This window comes from Ovis canadensis, chromosome 1, assembly GCF_042477335.2.
Source record: "Ovis canadensis isolate MfBH-ARS-UI-01 breed Bighorn chromosome 1, ARS-UI_OviCan_v2, whole genome shotgun sequence".
NCBI classification, from domain to species: Eukaryota; Metazoa; Chordata; class Mammalia; order Artiodactyla; family Bovidae; genus Ovis; species Ovis canadensis.
The window spans coordinates 217,909,920-217,930,726 of record NC_091245.1 but is presented as its reverse complement, the minus strand read 5'-3'; the positions used below and the strand labels follow the sequence as shown (position 1 = coordinate 217,930,726).

At 40.5% G+C, this 20,807-nt stretch overlaps 1 protein-coding gene and 1 non-coding gene across 3 annotated transcripts in view; both read right to left on the bottom strand.

Moving 5' to 3' along the window:
- Positions 1-13,466, bottom strand: part of NCEH1 (neutral cholesterol ester hydrolase 1) — a 69,208-nt gene extending 55,742 nt beyond the window's left edge. The window contains exons 1-2 of one of the 2 annotated variants that reach the window (XM_069559852.1): positions 13,085-13,418; positions 12,455-12,720 (exon numbers count right to left, since the gene is read on the bottom strand). Coding sequence is in view for 1 of the 2 variants with exons in the window: in XM_069559842.1 (XP_069415943.1) it covers positions 13,085-13,222 (138 nt within the window). In the remaining variant the exon portion in view is untranslated. Of the gene's footprint in view, positions 1-12,454; positions 12,721-13,084 lie in introns of both variants that reach the window. The other variant, XM_069559842.1, reaches the window with a different exon arrangement.
- TRNAC-ACA (transfer RNA cysteine (anticodon ACA)) lies at positions 10,842-10,914 on the bottom strand. The gene has a single exon. It is a non-coding gene; the product is annotated as a tRNA-Cys (tRNA).
- Positions 13,467-20,807: the final 7,341 nt, after the last annotated feature.

Here is a 20,807-nt window from a genome sequence, read left to right as displayed (position 1 = left end):
CCGCCTTGGGCTCCCTCTCTCATGGGTCTTAGAAGCCAGGGCAAGTAAGTAGACATGGTGAGCCTCCATGCCCCAGATGGGAATTCAGCCTGAAAAGGAGAGGGAGGGAGAGGGAGAAAGAGAGAGAGACACGGGGGAAACCAGTCTTTCCAGTGACTTGCCCATCCTCTATTGTCCAGAAAGGCCTTTTATACTTTTGATTGTACATAGAGATCAATGGATAAAACAAAATTATGCAGCGTCAGCAGCCCTGACTCTTATCGAGACCAGGCTTTCTCTCTGAATACCTAGTTGTATACACAAGTCTTAGGTGATTTACATCATCTTCTGGCCAGAAGGCCAATTAACATTTTACGGCCCTTTTCTGATAAGGGTCTGTCAACCAGAGAACTTATTTGTGTTGTTCTTCTCAAAGTCTGGTGCCACTCTCAGAAAGCACTAAATAAAGTTACATTCTTACATAGCAAGAACACAACAATTTATAACAATGAAAGAAGTACAGTGATTTATAACAAAGAGAAAAGTAATTAACTCAAAAGTCTAGTGTTGCTAACATCAAAACTACTATATTCCTTTTTCTATATCCCAATTACATTGATTAATATCCTTCAGGTGTCTAAAAGATAAAGAATATGGAGGCCTGGCAGCAGTCATTGACTCAACAGTGAAACCTGTCACCAATATAATTTTTAGCTCTTTAAAAAAGGCGTTGTATCTTTAAGATGCTTTCAGCTTCGTGCCTCTCGCGGTTGGGGGGCCATAATCAATCACAAGTTGTAAAAGTCCGGACAGACCAGTCAGGTAAGTTAGAAAGCTATCAGAGGGGTTTAAGCCAAGACATTCTTTTCATATGCAGGAGACAGTTAACTGGAGCCCTAAGTTAATTCCTTTTAGAGGAAGGTGATTGGGGATGGCCCCCTGTTATGTTAGAAGAGTGGAAAGCACAGTACAATAAGGCAGGCAGACTCTGGTTTTGCGGGGTAGATATTCAAGAAAACCCTGGGGGAACCCCTGAAGCCAGATCACGCCTTTGTGTATGTCTGGCTTCCTTCCTCATGACCTTTGCCATGAGCGAGATTCCTCACACTGGCTCCCAGCACTTGCCTCCTGAGAAACCTGTATGCAGGTCAAGAAGCAACAGTTAGAACCGGACATGGAACAACGAACTGGTTCAAAATTGGGAAAGAAGTATGTCAAGGCTGAATATTGTCACCCTGCTTATTTAACTTATATGCAGAGTACATCATGTGAAATGCTGGGCTGGATAAATCACAAGCTGGAATCAAGATTGCCGGGAGAAATATCAACATCCTCAGATATGCAGATGATATCACTCTAATGGCAGAAAACAAAGAAGAACTAAAGATCCTCTTGATGACAGTGAAAGAGAAGAGTCAAAAACCTAGCTTAAAACTCAACATTCAAAAAACCAAGATCATGGCGTCCGGTCCCATTACTTCATGCCAAATAGATGGGGAAAAAGTGAAAACAGTGGCAGATTTTATTTTCTTGGGCTCCAAAATCACTGCAGATGGTGATTGCAGCCACAAAATTAAAAGACGCTTGCTCCTTAGAAGCAAAGCTATGACAAACCTAGACAGCATATTAAGAAGCAGAGATATCACTTTACTGACAAAGGTCCATATAGTCAAAGCTATGGTTTTTACAGTAGTCATGAATGGATGTGAGAGTTGGTCCATTAAGAAGAGTGAGCACTGAAGAATTGATGCTTTTGAATGGTGGTATGGAGAAGACTTCTGAGAGTCCCTTGGACAGCAAGGAGATCAAACCAGTCAATCCTAAAGGATATCAACCTTGAATATTCATTGGAAGGACTGATGCTGAAGCTGAAGCTCTAATACTTTGGCTACCTGATGCAAAGAGCTGACTCATTGGAAAAGACCCTGATGCTGCAAAAGACTGAGGGCACAAGGAGAAAAAGAGGATGAAATGATTGGATGGCATCACCAACTCAATGGACATAGTTTGAGCAAACTCTGGGAGAGAGTGAAGGACTGAGAAGCCTGGCATGCTGCAGTCGATGGGGTTGCAAAGAATTGGACACAACTTAGCAATTGAACAATAAAAACAACAAGCCTTGAGGGAAGCACTGTCATTATTCCACTTTTATAGATAAGGAAACTAAACCTTTTAAGTTTTAAGTTACTTAAGAGTTTTAGGAACTTGCCCAGTTAGTCTCATGACTAGTAAATGGTAAAGTTATGATTTAAGCTCAGCAGCAGGAGCCAACAGCAGGCCAGGTAAAAATGATCTACAGTTGTATAGAAATCCACGAATTTAAGAGCAGAAGCAGACTGACAAGAATAAAGGTGAAAATTAAAAAATAAAAAACTGCACACTACTATTGGAGTATACTGCAGACGACTGCCAAAAGTCAGATTAGGACCAAACATATTTATTTTGTGACAGGTTATTATTCCAAGTGTTTTACATATTAACTACTGTGGGATGATGACAAACAATAAAGCTTTGTATACATTATCATTTGCAACCTTCAAAATAACTTCAGGAGCTAAGTATCATGACCAGTTACTAGATTAGGAAACACTCATAGGTTAAATACAAGGTCATAGTCACACAGCTAGTATAGCTCAAGTTGGGATTTGAGCATAAGTCTCCCTGACCTCCAAATCCATGCTCTAGAACACTATGAAAATGGAACCCCAAATTCTGTAAATATACCACCAGTACCATGAAGTTCAAATAAGGATTGATAAGTCAATTAAATATGGGACTCAATTAAATATTCTTTCTTTAAAATTCAAAATACATGTCAGTATTCAAAATACATGATAGGGATTCTGAAATGTTGCACTGTTAAAAAAGAAATCCTGATTAACTCTGTTTAACTCGGCTTTTCCTAGTCTTACTTACCATGGAACACTTTTCAATGGGTAACATATACTAAAACCCTCTAGGACTAAAATTTGTAAACAGTAGATAGCAGGCTCCTTGCCCATGAGATGCTTTTTCAATGTGGATCTACACAAAAGATTTGAATAAGAAGGGGAAGAAGGGAGACTGAACAATCTAACGGGAAGCTGTGGAAGACAGCAGAAAGGGTTATGGAAATCAGCAGACCAGGTTCACAGCCAGACTCCCAGTCAGTCCCATGTCTGTGAACCACTCAACCTCACTGAGTTTCTATCTCCCTTAACTGAGGACATTAACTACTATTTCACAAAGTGACTGTGTTTATTATTCAATAAATGTATCTATTATTATGCAGACACCTACCAGTAATCTTATTCTATTAAAAGTCAATCATCTTTTAAAAGCAAAATTGATTTGTCTTGCGAAGAAAATCAAGGAAGCAGGGATTATGGCTCCTCTGGACTTGCTTCTCTCCAACGGCCATGAAATGGAAGTGACTGAAACCTTGGGATAGAGTGACTCTATTTTAGAACTGATGCATAAAGTAGCAACAGTGAAATAAACATCTTGTGTTTTAGGAAAGTAGACTTCAGAATGGTCAAGAAAAAGGTAATTTGTGTCCCAGGGGAGGGACAATATTATAGGACAGGTGGCACAGAAGAGTGTCAGCCAAATTAATTTCTCATGGGGCATTCATCAATTATCCATTCTGGAGAAAAGAGAAAAAGAGAATGATAACAAATGGATGTGGGAATTTGCTAGTTATCTTTTAAGGAGGTGGCCTGTAGGATAACTAACATTTAGCTAGAAACACATGATTCATTACAAATTCAAAAACAGCCATAAATCTAAGAAAACATTCTGAGGAAATAAAAAACCCAGAAAACAGCAAGGCTTGCAAAAAACAAACAGAAAAAAATTTGCAAAGGACAACAAAAAGCCATTTTTGGATAAGTTCAGAGTCAGAAGCACAAGAAAGCACCAGTTTTGGTGTTTGGGGCAAATGAAGAAACAGGGAGGACTGAAAGAAAGCAGAACTATGAATTCTTACTTCCTCTAACATGCATTATCTTCAAAGCCCTCTCCCCACTCAAAAACCCAAAAACCAAAAATACTAAAATAGTAAAAGAAAAATTGTGTCTATGATAGGTGAGGAAGCTTATGATTTGGTGGGGAAGAAATATCAACATTAGGAAACATACAAGCGCCATAAAAGAAAAACAAAATGCTAGCAGAGTATGAAGGAGCGAGAGATGAAGGTTGACTGGGGAAAGAGGGGAAGTTTCCAAAAGAAATTATCTTTGAGTGGGTGTTGAAAGATGTGTGGGATGTTGGCTAAAGTAAGAGGGTGGGAGGGCATGTGAGGCAGAGGTGACGACAGGAGGAGAGGTGTCACGATGGTCATGGGGACACTGTGAGGCTAGATTCAGCAGAGTGGTACCAGTTTGGAGCAGGCCCTAAGTGCCAAAGAACTCAGTGCTTTCATTCTGCCACTATCCTAGAGAACAGGAATTCCACCGGTGTGAGGGGTGGGAGCTGGTTCCCTGGAGGATTAACAGTAAAATCTGAGCACAGCAGGGAGCACAGCAATCATTCCACAACTTTGAGTTGATTATGCTGATGAATGCATGTCACATAAATGCAGGCTGAGCATACGTCCAAATTCGTCTGGGAATAGTTCTGGTTTCAAATGGTTGTCCTGCCATGATTATTAATAGCAACCCCTATTACTCTCGGACATGGCATGGTTTGAATAATAAATGTTGAGGCTACCCTAGGTACACGGAACATGGGGACAATCTCTCTGTGTTTAGTAGCAATATACATGTATTTAAATAGTTACAAACTATAGGGCTTCCCAGGTGGTGCAATGGTAAAGAATCTGCCTGCCAATGCAGGAAACACAAAAGATGTGAGTTCAATCCCTGGGGTTGGGAAGATCCCCTGGAGGAGAGCATGGCAACCCACTCCAGTGTTCTTGCCTGGAAAATTCAATGGACAGAGGAGCCTGGCAGGCTACAGTCCATGTAATAGCAAAGAATGACTGAGTGACTGAGAATACAAACTATAGGAAAGAGCTTCCTTACAGTTTGCATGCTGTACCATTAGCAGCCAACAGATAGGCTGTTAACAGGTTGCAGATGAGCTATAAGACACTGAAAGTTAGGTGTTTTATAGAGGTAGAAACTTAAAAGCATTTTTTATAACTATTCAAAATCTATCAGAGTTGGCATTCTCTTTGAGAACCCTTTGTATAATTTTCTTTATGAATCCTGTGAATTCTGTCATTCAAGTCCTTACAGATTCCCCTAGTATTTCCTCTATGTTCCCCTGGCGTGTTTTACAAAGGTCATCAAATCTCTTACAGGAAAAAAGACTGGAAAACACCAGTGTAGATTTATTTAATAGCAGGAGATCAAAAAAGGTCAGGATACAATGTACCTGTAATAAAGTTATCATGCACATACCCACACGCATACCTGCAGCTATGAGTACCCGTCAGGGAGACAGCGCCAGAGACAAAAACGGGCAAGTCCATCACGCAGGACTTTGTTTTCAGGTCACTTGGCCCAGCAGTGAAAACACGAAATTAAGAGTCTAGTGATTTTCATTCCAGTCCTGTTTTGCCACTATTACTCATGTGAACTTGGGAGTATCATTGACCCTTTCAGAAACTGTTTCCTCACTCGACAAATGGAAATAACTAACATCAGGTGGTCATTTATTGTAAAAATAAAATGAGATCATGTAAGTGAAACCCTCTGTAAAACCTGCAGTGCTATAAAAATGTAAGGTATAACCAAAGAATTATGTTCTTCAGGGTCTCATTCTCTTAGGGCTGGCCTTCTCTTCCTCTCACTGGTGAGCTCCTGGGGTTTTCTTGGTAGGATCCCCCAGTCCTCCTCTCACTCTAAACACATTCATTCCCACTGCTCCCACCATTACCCATTCACTGACCTCTGCCAAACCCATATCTTAAGCTCAGCTCTCTCTCCCCCAAATTCTGGTCTTATATATGCAAACTATTTATGAACAGCTACCCTTAAATTGGTCCCATGGACTTCAAAGCAAGGTACCAAACTCTGTGACCTTCACCCTCAGACCTGCTCCTTTTCCTAATCAGGTGCATCATCACCATTCACCCAGTTACTGCAGAGTCTGTCCCAGAAGTCATCTTTGACTCCTTTCTCTCCTTCACTCTTGCAGTCAGCAACTCTGGCCAGCCTCACTCCAAACCCATCCCATTTTATTAGTTCATGCTCTCCCCTCTCATCTGGATAATTGCTTCTCAAGTGGTCTTTTCCCTCATTTATTTTCTTAAACTCTAGTCTCTATACTGCCACTGAGAAAACTGTTCCCAAATATAGATCTGACCATGTGATTTCCCTGCTAAAATCCTTTCAGCAGCTCCTTTCCTGGCCCACAGAACACTTCATTACCTGGCCTGAGCTTCCTTTCTACCTCACCTCTCTGGCTTCTGAGCTTTACACTCCAGCCACTCGGAATTACTTTTAGGGCCTTAGCTTGTACCATCTTCTCCCACTGGAACATTCCCTTTGTCTGGGATGCCGTTTTGCCCCTCCTTTCTCTCCTTCTTCTCTTCCTCACCTCTTTCACTCGGCTGGCTCTTATGGAAAGTCAACCTAGCATAACGGTTGAGCTCGTAAACTCACAGTAACACAGGCTCCACCTCTTACAAGCTTTGTTATCAAAAGCAAGTTACTTTTCTTTATAGTTCAGTTTCCTCCTTTATAAAATAAGGAAAATAAGAACACCTATCTCATAGAATTATAGCACAAACTAAATGAACTGTATGTAAAGCACACAGCACAGTATCTGGCACAGAGTAAATGCTCAGGACATGCTTAATAGATGTTATTTTTACTGTAAATGAGCTTCCCTGGTGGCTCAGATGATGAAGAGTCTGCCTGCAGTATGGGAGACCCAGGTTTGATCCCTGGGTCAGGAAGATACCCTGGAGAAGGAAATGACAACCCACTCCAGTATTCTTGCCTGGAAAATCCCATGATCAGAGGAGCCTGGCAGGCTACAGTCCATGAGGTTGCAAAGAGTTGGACATGACTGAGCGACTTTCTGTCTTTACTGTAAATGCTCACTCAGCCTTGATAATTCAGAGCTGATATCAGTGTGAAAGGGAAACATCTGCTCCTGATGCTAAGGTCAACACTGTAGTTGTTGTTTAGTTGCTCGGTCACGTCCGACTCTTTCAGACCCCATGGACTGTAGCCCGCCAGGCTCCTCTGTCCATAGGATTTCCCAGGCAAGAATACTGGAGTGGGTTGCCATTTCCTTCTCCACAGGTTAACATTAGATGTCCTTTTTAAGGCAATCCATAAATGCCTCTATCATAATTCTTCTATCATTCAAGCCACATTCTGTAACTGTCAGTAGAATTCCCTTCACTGGACTGTAAACTCGTAAAGATTAGACATGTGTTTTATTGTTTCATCAACTCCTAGCATTGTTGTTCATTGAATTAATGATGACTTCAGAATTTTAACTTTATTAAGGATAGGATATTAGGCTAGGATATCTATTTTATTTTGGAAACACTAAAAGACTGTTAAAATTTCATACTATGACACATCTTAGACTAGGTAGGGAAGATAGTTAGGCCTGTCACCATGAAATTTAATTACACGTCTTCCTTTATAAACATAAATGAAGGAGAAAATAAATGGTAGACAGTTACCGTATAGTTTCATTTGTCAGTAAAAGTAAACATATGCTCACTAATTTAAAAGAAGTAATTGTGCATTAATAGGACAGTTAAGAATGATTATTACACTTTCACACCTCAGAAATATTTTCATATCAAGCTCAAGCCACATGTTAGCAATAGGATATCACACTAAAATAAAGTAATAAGGTTGGCATTTCTGTGCTCAGAGCCATATTTGTAGAGTTTTAGGAAAAGTAAAAAGGAAACTGGCTAAACCTCAATACAAAATAAAAAGTTAAAAGTATAAAGAATTAAAAGGAGAACTACAAATTAGGCATTATCTTACACACTTGTATTTGAATCAACCTGACTTTAATATTTGATTGGATCCACCAGGAGGTTCTTTCTACCGAGACCAACTCATTTTCCTCACTTGTCAGAACTAATACTAATCAAACTATTCTTAAAGCCATTCTGCTGCCAGGTGTGTTTAAAGAAAATTTCACTAAGTCAGCTAAAAATTACCGTGCTTAGTGAGTGAAATCTCTAATTTACATGAAGAAATATGTGTCAAGGCAAGTCTAGAAGGCAATAAGCAAAGCTTATTATATACTAATGTTTTAAAGTTAAATTTAGGAGTAAACATTCCAGTTCATGAATGCTTATGAAGAAGGTCACCAAGTTGGAGTTCTGCATGGCATCCAGCTGAGCTGTCATTCAAAGCATACCCACACAGCCCAAAGACACATCATGCACAGAGAATTCAGGTGTGGTCACATTTGATTTCAACAAGTTCGAGGACATTTTACAGGATGAAAAATCTTGCTCAACTAGTCCAAAATCACTGTCATTTATAAGAAACAGGGGAAGCATTCAGCAGAAATATCAGCTTCAATAATCTTTCTTTTACATTATGTCACTGAAAGGATACCTAGGATAAGAACTAGAAAGTTAAGAGGTGATTGAGGTAAGAAGTCACACTCTGGCCCTTTATTACCTTCAGTCATCATCTTTACCACCCCCTCTAAACGGTACAAAACCACTCCCTCCTATGAGCTCCTGTAACTGTACCTCTTCTGTGATACTTGTCAGCTCTTGCCTTTTTAATAGCTATACATGAGCATAGCTTCTTCATCATACTAAGCTGCAATTTCTGTGGGTCAGACTCACACACTAAGCTTTCAACCTGTGTTACATTTAAGTGACTGTACATGAAACCTGCTATCATGATAGCGGTCAAAGGATCCAAGATGCCTTTTTAAAAGAAATCTATTTTAGGGAATTCTCTAGTGGTCCAGTGGTTAGGGCTCAGAGCTTTCAGTACCTCAGTGCCATGGCTGGAGTTTCATCTTTGGTCAGATCCCACAAGCCACACGGCACAGCCAAAATAGAAAAGAAAATAAAATTATTTTCTTCATAGAACAATTACTGAAATACTAATCACATTGATATGTATGTGCATTTCAATTCCACTTTAGAAGTAGAAAACCTACTACAAAAAAAGTTTTTAATTAATTTCTTATTTCATGTTCATTGCAGAAAAACTAGACTATACAGATGGGAAACCTGAAGATAGAATCTTATGGACCAGAAAAAAAATTCAGTATATTTTAAATTATGTCCTGCTTTTTCTATAAATCTATACATAGATTTATAAAGCTATCTGTTTTGATGTACAGATATTTCAAATGGTATAATGGCATATATGCTTTTTGTAGCATTTTCTCACTTAAAGCACAGTATAAATCACTTGTACATAATTAAACTTTATTTTTACAACTTAATTGTTTGACTGCATAGTTTCCAAAATATGGGTTTACCATATTTACATAGTCTCTTATAGTTCTTAAATTTTTTTAAATAACACTGAAAATAAAAAAAAGAAAAGAAAGGTTGCTGAATGTTCTCTCATATTTCTTAAATGGCAGTGATTTTGGACTAGTTTAAAAAGATTATTGTACCTATGAAATATTTCTATCTTGATAGCTATAGCTTTGACTATATGCATAATTACGTGAATTCATCCAGAGGGATTGTTGGGTCAAAGAATAAATACTTCCACAGCTTCCCATGGACACTGCCAAACTGCTATCAAAAAAGTTGTTGAAATTTACATTTTTTCCAGCAGTGTATACTTCTCAGTATCTCTACCTGTACCAGGATTTCCATTTTATAAAAATTTTTGCTTGCACAGCATTTTTAAATGTCTTCAGAATGTCCACCAAACTCCTTCCTTTTGTTCCCCTAATCTTCATCTACATCTCTCTCCATTGCCCTTCCCAGACTATTTTTGTCTGTGTTTTTCCACTGTTCAAGTCTTATGATGGCTTTGCTATCACACTGAAAGATGCCTAGCTATTTTATCACCTTAGAGCCAAAGTATCAGATTACTAATCTGATAAACATGCTAATGTAAAGGGGTCCTTTCCAGCAACATGTATGCAATATAACTTGAACAGTTTAAGAAAAATATAATCTACATCAGCAGTGTATTTAACTTACAGAGTAGTGGTTCTCAGTTTTTGCTGCACACTGAAATCACCTTGGGAACTGTTTAAAATACTGCTTCCTGGGACTCCTCACCCAGAGATTCTGCACAAATTTGGTATACATTGTGAATCGGGCATTAGGATTTTTGAAGCCTTCCTAGCTGACTCTAATGTAGCATCTGTGTTTGAAATGACTTGAGAAAGATCCTAAATAGCTTCTTCTTAGGTAATATTGAAGGACCCCAAGGAAGAAAAGCACAATGAACATAATCTCCATACTCTGACTCATCTGCAGAAGATAAAGGAGATGAGAAGGGACAGGGAGTGGTGAAGCATTTGCCAATGACAACAGAATAAAAGCAGCATTCACTTTTTTTTCTTTTTGGCCACATCACATGGCATCTTAGTTCCCCAACCAGGGATCAAACCCATGCCCCCTTCAGTGAAAGGCGCAGAGTCTTACCACTGGACCGCTAGGGAAGTCCCAAGCCTTCACATTTCTTGATATTAGGCAGGTGCCTGCTGTATTAGGAAATTGACCAAGCCTTACCACTGAAGTAGCTTTTCTAACGGAGCCAATCAATTCAAACTAAAATGATGTGGACAACAAACTTTATGCCAGGCAATTTAGTGGTAGCAGTCCAGGTTTCAACATTTATTGTTTCAACAAAGTTGAGCAGTACTACAGATTTTCCCCACAACCCACAGTGGCCCTTTGGGACAATACTTAGAAGAATATTGGAGTGGGTTGCCATTCCCTTCTCCAGGGGATCTTCCCAACCCGGGGATTGAACCCGGGTCTCCCGCATTGTAGGCAGACGCTTTTACCGTCTGAGCCACCAGGGAAGTTCACTTAGAAGAATAACTACAACCAATTCCAGCCATTAAAATACATTACAGCACTCTTACAAAGCATCAATAGCTATCAGCCCTATTATACAAGGAAAGCTGAGGGTCAGAGAAGGTTGGTTAATGGGCTGGCCTTGCAGCCAGCAAGTGGCCTGGCTGAGGAGGGATTCAGGGAGGCATGACTAACAGTCATGCTCTGTTTACTACCAAGTGTCAAGCACATTGCCTTTTCCCCAGGACAATTTGAAGTGACACTGGTAAACTGCTTTCCTGGGTAGAATATGCTTTCTTGTGGGCTGAATGATCTTTCTGATGTTTTACAGTTCTGAAGACAAATGATAAGAGCCACTTGTGTGCTAACCCAACTCCAACCAGTGCCCAGTGAGGATACTCTGCTACCTTATCTGTCTCTGTGACCTGGCACTATAAACATTATCATTCCCAAACACCAGCTAAGGGGACACTCTGCAGATGACCGTAAGGTCTAAAGGCCTTACTGGACTGGTTGCTGTGTTGGGGAAGAAAGACATTTTTCCAATCATGGCTTTTTTTCAAATTAGTTATGATAGGGAAGATTTCCTTGGATCAGAAAGGCAAGAATAATCTCTGTGGCCAACACAGTAGTTTGATTTATTTTTTCTTTCTTTCTGTTTTTCTTATCATTAGGCATTATTCTTTTTACTGTAGAAGGCCATTTAAGCCACCCAGGTAAATATCATTGTATCCCAGAATCTTTAAAGGGTGCTACTCCCCAGCAACAAAATTTCTGGAGGAAGAGAGTGATTGCAGAGCATCCTGCACAAGACTGCCTTTCTTGGAGCCCATGCTAGAGAAGGGGATGGTCATTCTTCCGTCTTGTCAACATTGTAGTAAGCAGGAGGGAAGGAAGAGGCTATTGCCTCATAGACTCTTCCTAAGAGAAAATGGGGGACTTGAGGGTGGAAACGTGGCTGGATTCAAGAATAGCAAAATCTTCCTATAAATGTGCTATAATACCCTAGTTAAGGGATTTGTGATAGGACAATGCCTCAGAGACTAGGTAATCCTACACACAGCTGGAATGCACAGGGAAAAGGAATATCAATCCTCTAGGAAAATCCTATTTGTTTGTTTGTTTTTTCTCTCTCTCCTTAGTTGTCATTCTTTAAAGGAATTTACAAAAATAACCTGAGGTTAAAGCCGGAGGTTGGAGGAGGGGAGGAGTCTCGGTTTGGGAGGAGGGTAGGAGTTTAGATAGAGCAGGATGCTCAGAAAACCCTGTTTAGTCTTGCACAATCAGACTTGACAGCTGATTGTAGTCTAGAGTTTAGATGGTCTGGCACTAAAAATAATGCCTCTTACATAGAATAAACCAGAAAGTTACATTTTTCTGTCTACGGGGTTAAAAAAAAAAAATACACTCAAGGTACAGTAAAGAGAACTGTCACCCTGCCAGGCTAAGCCTGGATATCCTGACTCAGGCAAAGGTTAGCTCTTCTACAGTTAAGGACATAAACGGAACGCCGCAGGGCGCAAAACAAGGGCATCATGCACACACCTGCTGTCACTACCTCCACAGCCTCGCCCGCAGCCAGCCAGGCCTCTCCGCCTCCTTTGTTGGGCTGAGCTGAGGCGGGCCGGCCATGACGTGCAGATCTGTGCCATTCCCTAAGTACTGTGGGAGCCCAGGCTGCTGCCCGCGGCAATGGAGGGCTCCACTGTCGGACACAGTGCGAGATCACCATGCCAAGTCTGCTCTTAACGTGGCTGCATTCCCAGGAACCAGAGCCTTGCTACAACACTTAACTCGCTCTCTGCCGCCCTCTATGAGAGAACAAAATGGGGGGAGGGGTGGGTTATAAAACGCTGGAACCTTGATTTTTGACGTTGCAAACCAAGATAGAAGGTGACATTTAGGAAAGACGAAGGATTTAAACAGTCGTCAAATTCTGCTCAAGAACTTCACCTTCGCCGGTATCAACACAGACGAAGACACAGACCCAACCCGCTGCTAGCCAAGAAGCGAATGCGACATCCTGAAAATGTCAGCCTGAAACACTTTAAAAAGCAATAGCTTTATTGCGCCACAAAAATACGCATCTCACGGGACAAAGGCCGGAAATTCTCTATCCCCCTAAAATATTGCTTAAGAGAAGGGACAGAGAATCAGCCCTGGGCTGCGTCTCACCACTTGCTGTGCGCTCCGGAAAGTGGCGTCCAGCAGCATCAGCTTCCAGGGATCGGAGACGGAGCTGGGCAGAGGGATGTAGATGTAATAGGCAGCCAGTGCCACTAGGGCGGTAAGCAGGACACAGGACGACCTCATCCTCCTCCGGCTCGGCTGGCCTGCCGGACGGACGAGGAGGAAAGGGCAATACCACCCAAAGACCTCAAGCAAGTTTCTGCGAGGGCCAGCCGCTCATTCACCCGTTTCTTGTGTGCCCAGAGCCAATCAGAGGCGGCGTCGGGAGGAAGTCGGAGCGCTGACTTACCCCCTCCACTGTGTCCTTGCAGAGTGTTGCAGACACTCCAGGTTTGAGAAAGCTGTGGGGCTGTGCTGGGCGAAGAACAGCGGACTCCGGAGGACACAGGTGTGTATTGCACACCGGTGACCAAGGGCTTCCCTTCTGCAGGTTTCCAAACGGAAACAGTCCCCGAATAGTTTAAGTGCACTAAGTTTCCCTCTGTCTAAAGCACATCTGACTCAAAATGGAGTCAGATGTGAGAAAGATAATAAAACGATAGTAAAAATTCACTGACTTCTACAGCCAGATTTGCAACGGAATGTAAAGCCTATCTGATATGTAGTGAGAGAAGATAACAAATTCTTATAGCTCAAGCAAACGATCAGCCAGTAGTATAATACATCAAGCACACAAATCTTGGTTTCCAGATCTCATTCTCCAGTCAAAAGAACCATGACTCTGCCATGGCTCCTTGGAGAAAAGACTGATTGTAGGGCTGAGGCAGGTAAAGCACAGGATGGACCTGATCTAGAAGATGAGGAAGTGCTAAAAAATGATGAGAACTTGGTCAAAAGGACACAGTTGGCAGCTTTAAGGGTCTTCCAATGTCAAAAACGGGGATAATTTTAGCATCAAAATAAATAATAATAATGGATTATAAACCATTAAATAAAATAAATATCTAGGAGTCTATACTAATATAAATAAATGGGAAAAACTGTGAAAAAATTTCTTTCTGTGGGTCAGTGGTAACAAAAAATATTTGAATCCAGATTTCCTATTAAAGATAGGGGGAGGGGAGTGGATATAGAATGAGAGAGAGACAGAGAGAACTTCAGCAGAATTACAACCAGAGATTCAGAAGGAAAAATTGGGAAGAACTGTTTTAAGGAGGTTGTTAGAGAATAACTCCAAAGCTATTGATCAAGGCCTTAAAACACCTGGCACATATAATTTTGCAACTTAATATAGTAATTTAAATTTAACCTAATCCAAAGTAATAAAATAATCATAAATTGGGGGCTGAAAATGAGATTATTGGGAGAAAGTTGGCCTCCTATTCAAAGTTTGGAAGAAAATACTTATGTGAAAGGTACAGTTCAATGATGTTTCAAGCATTCAAGTTTGAGATAATCATTTTATATCTTTTTGTAGTTACTCGTTAAACATATAACTCTGAACAGAAAGAGATATATTAATTTGTGGGTGTGTGTATGTACATAAAGTTAGAAGCTAGTCTCTGTGGGTGATTACAGATAATCCCAGAGCTATCAATAGAGTTGACAACTGCATTGATTAACATTTTAATTAATGTTAACATTAAGGATGACATTAATTTGCTTTCAGATAATCTGTAAAATAATTCAGTTTTACCTTATAGACTTTAATATTTTTCTCCTGAATTTTGATTGTATTCATAAAATCATAGATCTTAGAGCTGATGACTAAACAAATAACAACCACCCACACCTGACCCATTGTTCTATCTTCAGCCAGTAGTAATAAGCTTGATATACAGATGAGCCTTCTGAGACCCAGAGCAGCCTCAAGAAGCCTCTTTTAGTTTGTAAGTGATAGAACCAATATTTATTTTTTCTGGACTTCCCTAGTGGTTCAGTGGTTAAGAATCCTCCTGCCAGGATTCTTGTGCAGGGGACATGGGTTTGACCCTGACTCAGGAAGAGTCCACATACTGAAGGGCAACTAGAGCCCTAGAATCTGTGGTCTGCAACAAGAGCACTGAAGGCAGGTTCTTTACTGTGTGAGCTGCCAGGGAAGCCAGAAGTCACCACAATGAGAAGCCTGAGCACTGCAACTAGAGAAAGCCCATGCATGCAATGAAGACCCAATGCAGCCAAAAATAAATGAGGTAATAAATTTTAAAAATACTGTTGGTTGGAACTGAGAATATAAAAACAGAAACATTTTTAAAAAAATATTTATTTCTCCTGCCTCCCAATGCTGTGTAACTTCTCTTCAGCAGTGCACTAAGAGATAGAAACTAAGAAGGAAAAAAAAAAAAAAAAAAAGAAACCACTGTCTTAATAATCTTCTGTGCTTCTTCTGTAGATCTGAGATTCCTTAAGAAAAATGAAATCAATCTGAGATAAATTTAAACACCTTTATCATTTGTTTCTAATACTTCATTCATTCAACAAATATGAATGAACAAATAGTGGTCCACACTAGGAAATAAAGGAGTTGGGGGCAAGGCAGTAAGATCTCGGCTCTTTCTGATTTTTACGTGTTTGGTGGTGATGGTGGTTGTGAAATGAGAGTAAGGAAGGTACAGAAAGGAAAGGCAAACAACAGATAAACAATATAACTACAAGCCAGGTTCTGTGGTTAACATTCTGAATGTATAAACTCATTTAGTCTTTACAACAGTTCTCATGAAGTATGCACTTTTATTATTCTGAAAACAGAGGCACTGAAAGATGAAGTGCTTGTCCCCAAGTCACCCAAGTAGTAGAGGTGTACTGGGGAGTTGAGCCCATTGAGTCTGGCCCTTGTGCTCATGTGCTTTACCACTCAACTCTGCTGCCAAGAGGTTAGGACTGGGAAGAAAACAAAACAGTGTGGTGTGACACCTTGTGGCTGGTTGCTGCTTTAAACTGGCTGATGAAGGGGACTTAAGGATTGTGCGTGCTTCTTTAAGTCACTTCAGTTCTTACGTTGCTTCAGTACTTTAGGTCGCTTCAGTTGTGTCTGACTCTAACTCTTTGGACTGTAGCCCACCAGGCTCCTCTGCCCATGGGATTCTCCAGGCAAGAATACTGGAGTAAGTTGCCATGCCCTCCTCCAGGGGATCTTCCAGCCCCACATCTCCTGGGTCTCCTGCATTGCAGGAGGATTCTTTACTGCTGAGCCATCAGGGAAGCCCTCTTTAAGGAGATGTCATTTGAACTGAGACCTGAGTGCCTATAAAGAGTTAGCCATGCAGGAATCTAGAAGGTAGGGAACAAGAGCAGTGGCCTTGAAATGTCACCGGGTCAAGGAACAGACAGATGGCGAGACAGCTTTCTCTGCAAAGGGTGTGGTGGAGCAGGCCCAGTAAAGAGGTAGCACGGTTGCAGAAGGGTGGGTTATCTAGGACTGTGTAGGACATGATATTGAGGTGCCATGGAGAGCCACTGGAGACCTTGCAGCAGGGGAGCAACAGAATCGGATCTGTATTTGAGAAGAACCACTCCAGCTGCGGTGTAGAGAATAGTTATCCAGATCAGAGAGGATGGTGACTTGGAGGGGCCACTGTGGTGGGACAGAAGAAAGGGGCAGATTGAGAATACATGTTAGAGATGGGAGAGATAAGACATACTCATAGATTGTGAAGGGTGATTAAAAAATCTCCTAACTCAAAACTGTACTGTTCACATTTCAGGCTGATTGGAGAAGAGTATATGTGGGAGGGATCATGGCCGGTATCAGTGGCTGTTTACTTTGCAGAAAAATGACCATGGCACTGCTCAAAGAATCTATTGTGTGCATAGGCCTGTGCATCCACACACGTGTGTGCATGCACGCACACACTCACCTACCTTCTAAAATAATACAGAAATTTTAAAATCTGAAGGTAAATCAGGTCAGTAGAAAACATGAGAGACCATTTTTTTAAACCAGCATTAGCTCAGGTACTGCAAAGGAGAAAGATACTCTGCAGTAAGACACAAGCTGATATCTTTGACCAAAGGTGTGTGTGCATGCTCCGTTGTGTCTGACTCTTTGAGACACCAAGGACTGTAGCCCACCAGGCTCCTCTGTCTATGGAATTTTCCAGGCAAGAATACTGGAATGAGTTGCCATTACCTCCTCCAGGGTATCTTCCCCACCCAGAGATATTTCCCGCATCTTTTTTGTCTCCTGCATTGGCAGGCAGATTCTGTACCACTAGCACCACCTGGGAAGCCCAAAGTTATTACTCATTTAAAGGTTAGGTACCTTTGCATTTCATGCAAAGATGGACTCAATAAAGGACAGAAATAGTATGGACTTAACAGAAGCAGAAGATATTAAGAAGAGGTGGCAAGAATACACACGAGAACTGTACAAAAAAGCTCTTCACGACCCAGACAAGCACGATGGTGTGATCACTCACCTAGAGCCAGACATCTTGGAATGTGAAGTCAAGTGGGCCTTAGGAAGCATCACTACGAACAAAGCTAGTGGAGGTGATACAGCTACTGAGCTCGCGTGCCCTGGAGCCCATGGTTTACAACAGGAGGACCCACCACAATGAGAAGCCTGAGCACTGCAACTACAGAAAGCCTGTGAGCAGCAATGAAGACCCATCACAGCCAAAATTTAAATAAGTAAAGTTAAAATAATAAATAAAAATAATATAATAATAAATAAATAATAAAAAGTAATAAACAGGAAAATGAATGGAAGAAAACTTGCTAAGTTTTATAGTAGAGGTGCAGAAAGAATGTCTGCATAGAAGTACAGACAAGGGCAGAGAGGCATATGCAATCATATTGTGTCAAAGGTTTGGTGGAAGAGCATGACACTTTCCAGGACCAATTTCTGTTGATTTGTGAATGGTGTAAACAAATCTGTTCTTAACTGAACTACTGGTAGAACCAGAGTCAGTGATTTACAATCAGAATTCATTTCACTGATTTAGTTGCATTGATGTAAATCAATGGCAGGATAATCAGTGCATACTTCTCAAGAATAAGTGATTTAGGGACTGCCTGGTGGTCCAATGGTTAAGAATAAGCCTGCCAATGCAGAGGACATGCGTTCAATCTCTGGTTCAGGAACTAAGATCTTACATGCTGTAGGGCAGCTAAGCCCATGTGCCACAAATACTGAGCCTGCTGGCCTAGAGCCTGTGCTCCACAACGAGAGAAGCCACAGCAAGGAGAAGCCCACTCACTACAACTAGAGAAAACCCATGTGACACAAGGAAGTCCCAGTTCAGCCATAAATAAATTTAAATAAATAAAGAATATGGAGATGGAAATGGCAACCCACTCCAGTATTCTTGCCCAGAAAGTCCCATGGACAGAAGAGTCTGGCAGGCTACAGTCTATGGGGTCTGAAAGAGTTGGACACAACTGAGTGACTAACACTTCCACTCTTTTCTTCACTTGCAAAAATGTCTACTGGGCTAAGTTCTTGGGGAAAATAGTCAAGATGACATTTTAATTTTAGCAACTAAATATGTTAAAAATAGATCAAGTGAGTTATATATTCAGTTAGGTTTCTCTACTGCCTCTTAGTTTTTAAATACTTACCTTAGAAAAATAAACCATTGGTTAGTTTTATTGGCATTTACTTTTGTTAGGTCACTAGCATATTTTGAGAAAGTATTCTCTTAAAAAATCTGAACCACAAATTAAAGTTATTAGTTACTCCAGTGCTTGCTCTAAGCCCTATGTCCAGGTGTCTTCTCAGTTCTAAGCACATAGCTGAAGTTCAATAGATGTTTATAGCTGGTAAAGTCTAATATTTATATCTGAGGGACTTCCCTGGCAGTCCAGCAGGGGTTCGATAAGATCCCACATACAGCACAGCATAGCCCCAAATAAGTATAATAATGACAATAACATAGTAATAATATTTAGATCTGAAAGGCTGACAGTGTGAAAAAGAGATTATTAATATGCAAGAACTTATATATGCCATCTTATCAACTGTTTCCTGGTTGTTTTGTAGTTGCTATGTTCCTTTCTTCTGCTCTTGCTGCCTTCCTTTGTAAATGAATGGTTTACTGTATTGGAATGCTTTGATTGTCTTCTTATCTTTTGTGAATCCACTTTAGGTTTCTGCTGCATGGTTACCATGAAGCTTACATAAAATATAAATGTTACAGTCTATCTTGTGCTGGTAACAGCTTAACTTTGATTGCATACAAAACTCTATCCTTTACTCCCCTTTTATGTTTTTGATGTTACAGTTTATCTTTTTTAATATTGTGTATTTATTTAAGAATTGTCTTTTACACTTTATATAGGGTTAAGTATTTAACACTCTACCATGTTACAATATTAGAGTATTCTGAATTTGACTACATATTTACTTTAGCAATGTGTTGAAAATATATGGTCATATGTTTTCATGTTACTAATTATCATCCTTTCAGCATGAAGACCTCCTTTCAGCATTTCTTGTAGGAAGGTCTAGTAGTGATACATTCCCTCAGCTTTTGTTTGTCTAGGAAAGTATTCATCTCTCCTTACTTTCTTAAGGACAGCTTTGCCAGGTAAAGTACTCTTGGCTGCAGTTTTTTTTTTTTTTTTCTTTCTGCACTTTGAATATAGCATTTCACTCTCTTCTGGCTAGTAAGTTTTCTGCTGAAAAGTCTTCTAATAGCCTTTTGAGAGTTCCCCTTTTTCCTCTCTGCTTTTAAGATTTTCTTTGTCTTTGATTTTTGACATTTTTATTCTGATGTGTCTTGGAGAGGGTTTCTTTTTTTTTTTTTTCCAACTTTTTATTTTGTATTGAGGTATAGCCAGTTAACAATGTTGTGATATTTTCAGGTGAACAGTGAAGGAATTCAGCCATACATATACATGTATCCAGGCCGCCCTCCCATCCAGGCTGCCACGTAACATTGAGCAGAGTTCCACATGCTATACAAGAGGTTCTTGTTAGTTACCCATTTTAAATATAGCAGTGTGTACATGTGCAAGTCAAAAGTCCCTAACTATCCCTTCCCTCAGCCTTCCCCCTGGCAACCATAAGTTCCTTTTTTAAGTCTGTGAGTCTCTTTCTGTTTTTTAAGTAAGTTCATTTGTTTCATTACCCTTTAGATCCTACATATAAGGGATATAATGCGATATTTGGAGAGGGTTTCTTTGACTTTGTGTAGTGACCTATGAGCTTCATGAACTTGGATATTCAAGAAAAAAGTGAAAATGTTAGTCTCTCAGTCATGTCTGACTCTTTGTGACCTGATGGACTGTAGCCTGCCAGGCTCCTCTGCCTAAGGAATTCTTCAGGCAAGAATACTGGAGTGGGTAGCCATTCCCTTCTCCAGGGGATTCTCACGACCCAGAGATCAAAACCAGATCTCCTGCATTGCAGGCAGTTTTTTTTTTTTTTTTTTTTACCATCTGAGACACCAAGGAAGCCCCATCACATTGTTTCCATGCGTGCATCCTTAGTCATGTTTCCATGTGTGCATACTCAGTTGTGCCCTACTTCTGGCGATCCCATGGACTGTAGCCTACCAGGCTCACCACTGAGCTACCAGGGAAGTGGTTGGATGTCCAATTCTCCTCAAATTTGGGAAGTTCTCAGGCATTACTTCTCTAAATAAGTTCTCTACCCCTTTCTCCTTCTCTTCTCCTGATCACAAATTGATCCTTTTGATAGTGTCCTATAACTCACATAGGCTTGCTTTCTTCTTTCTTTTATCTGTCCTGACTGGATAATTTCAGAGTTCTTGTCTTCAGTATCATTGATTTTTCTGTTTGGTCAAGTCTGCTCTTATGTTCT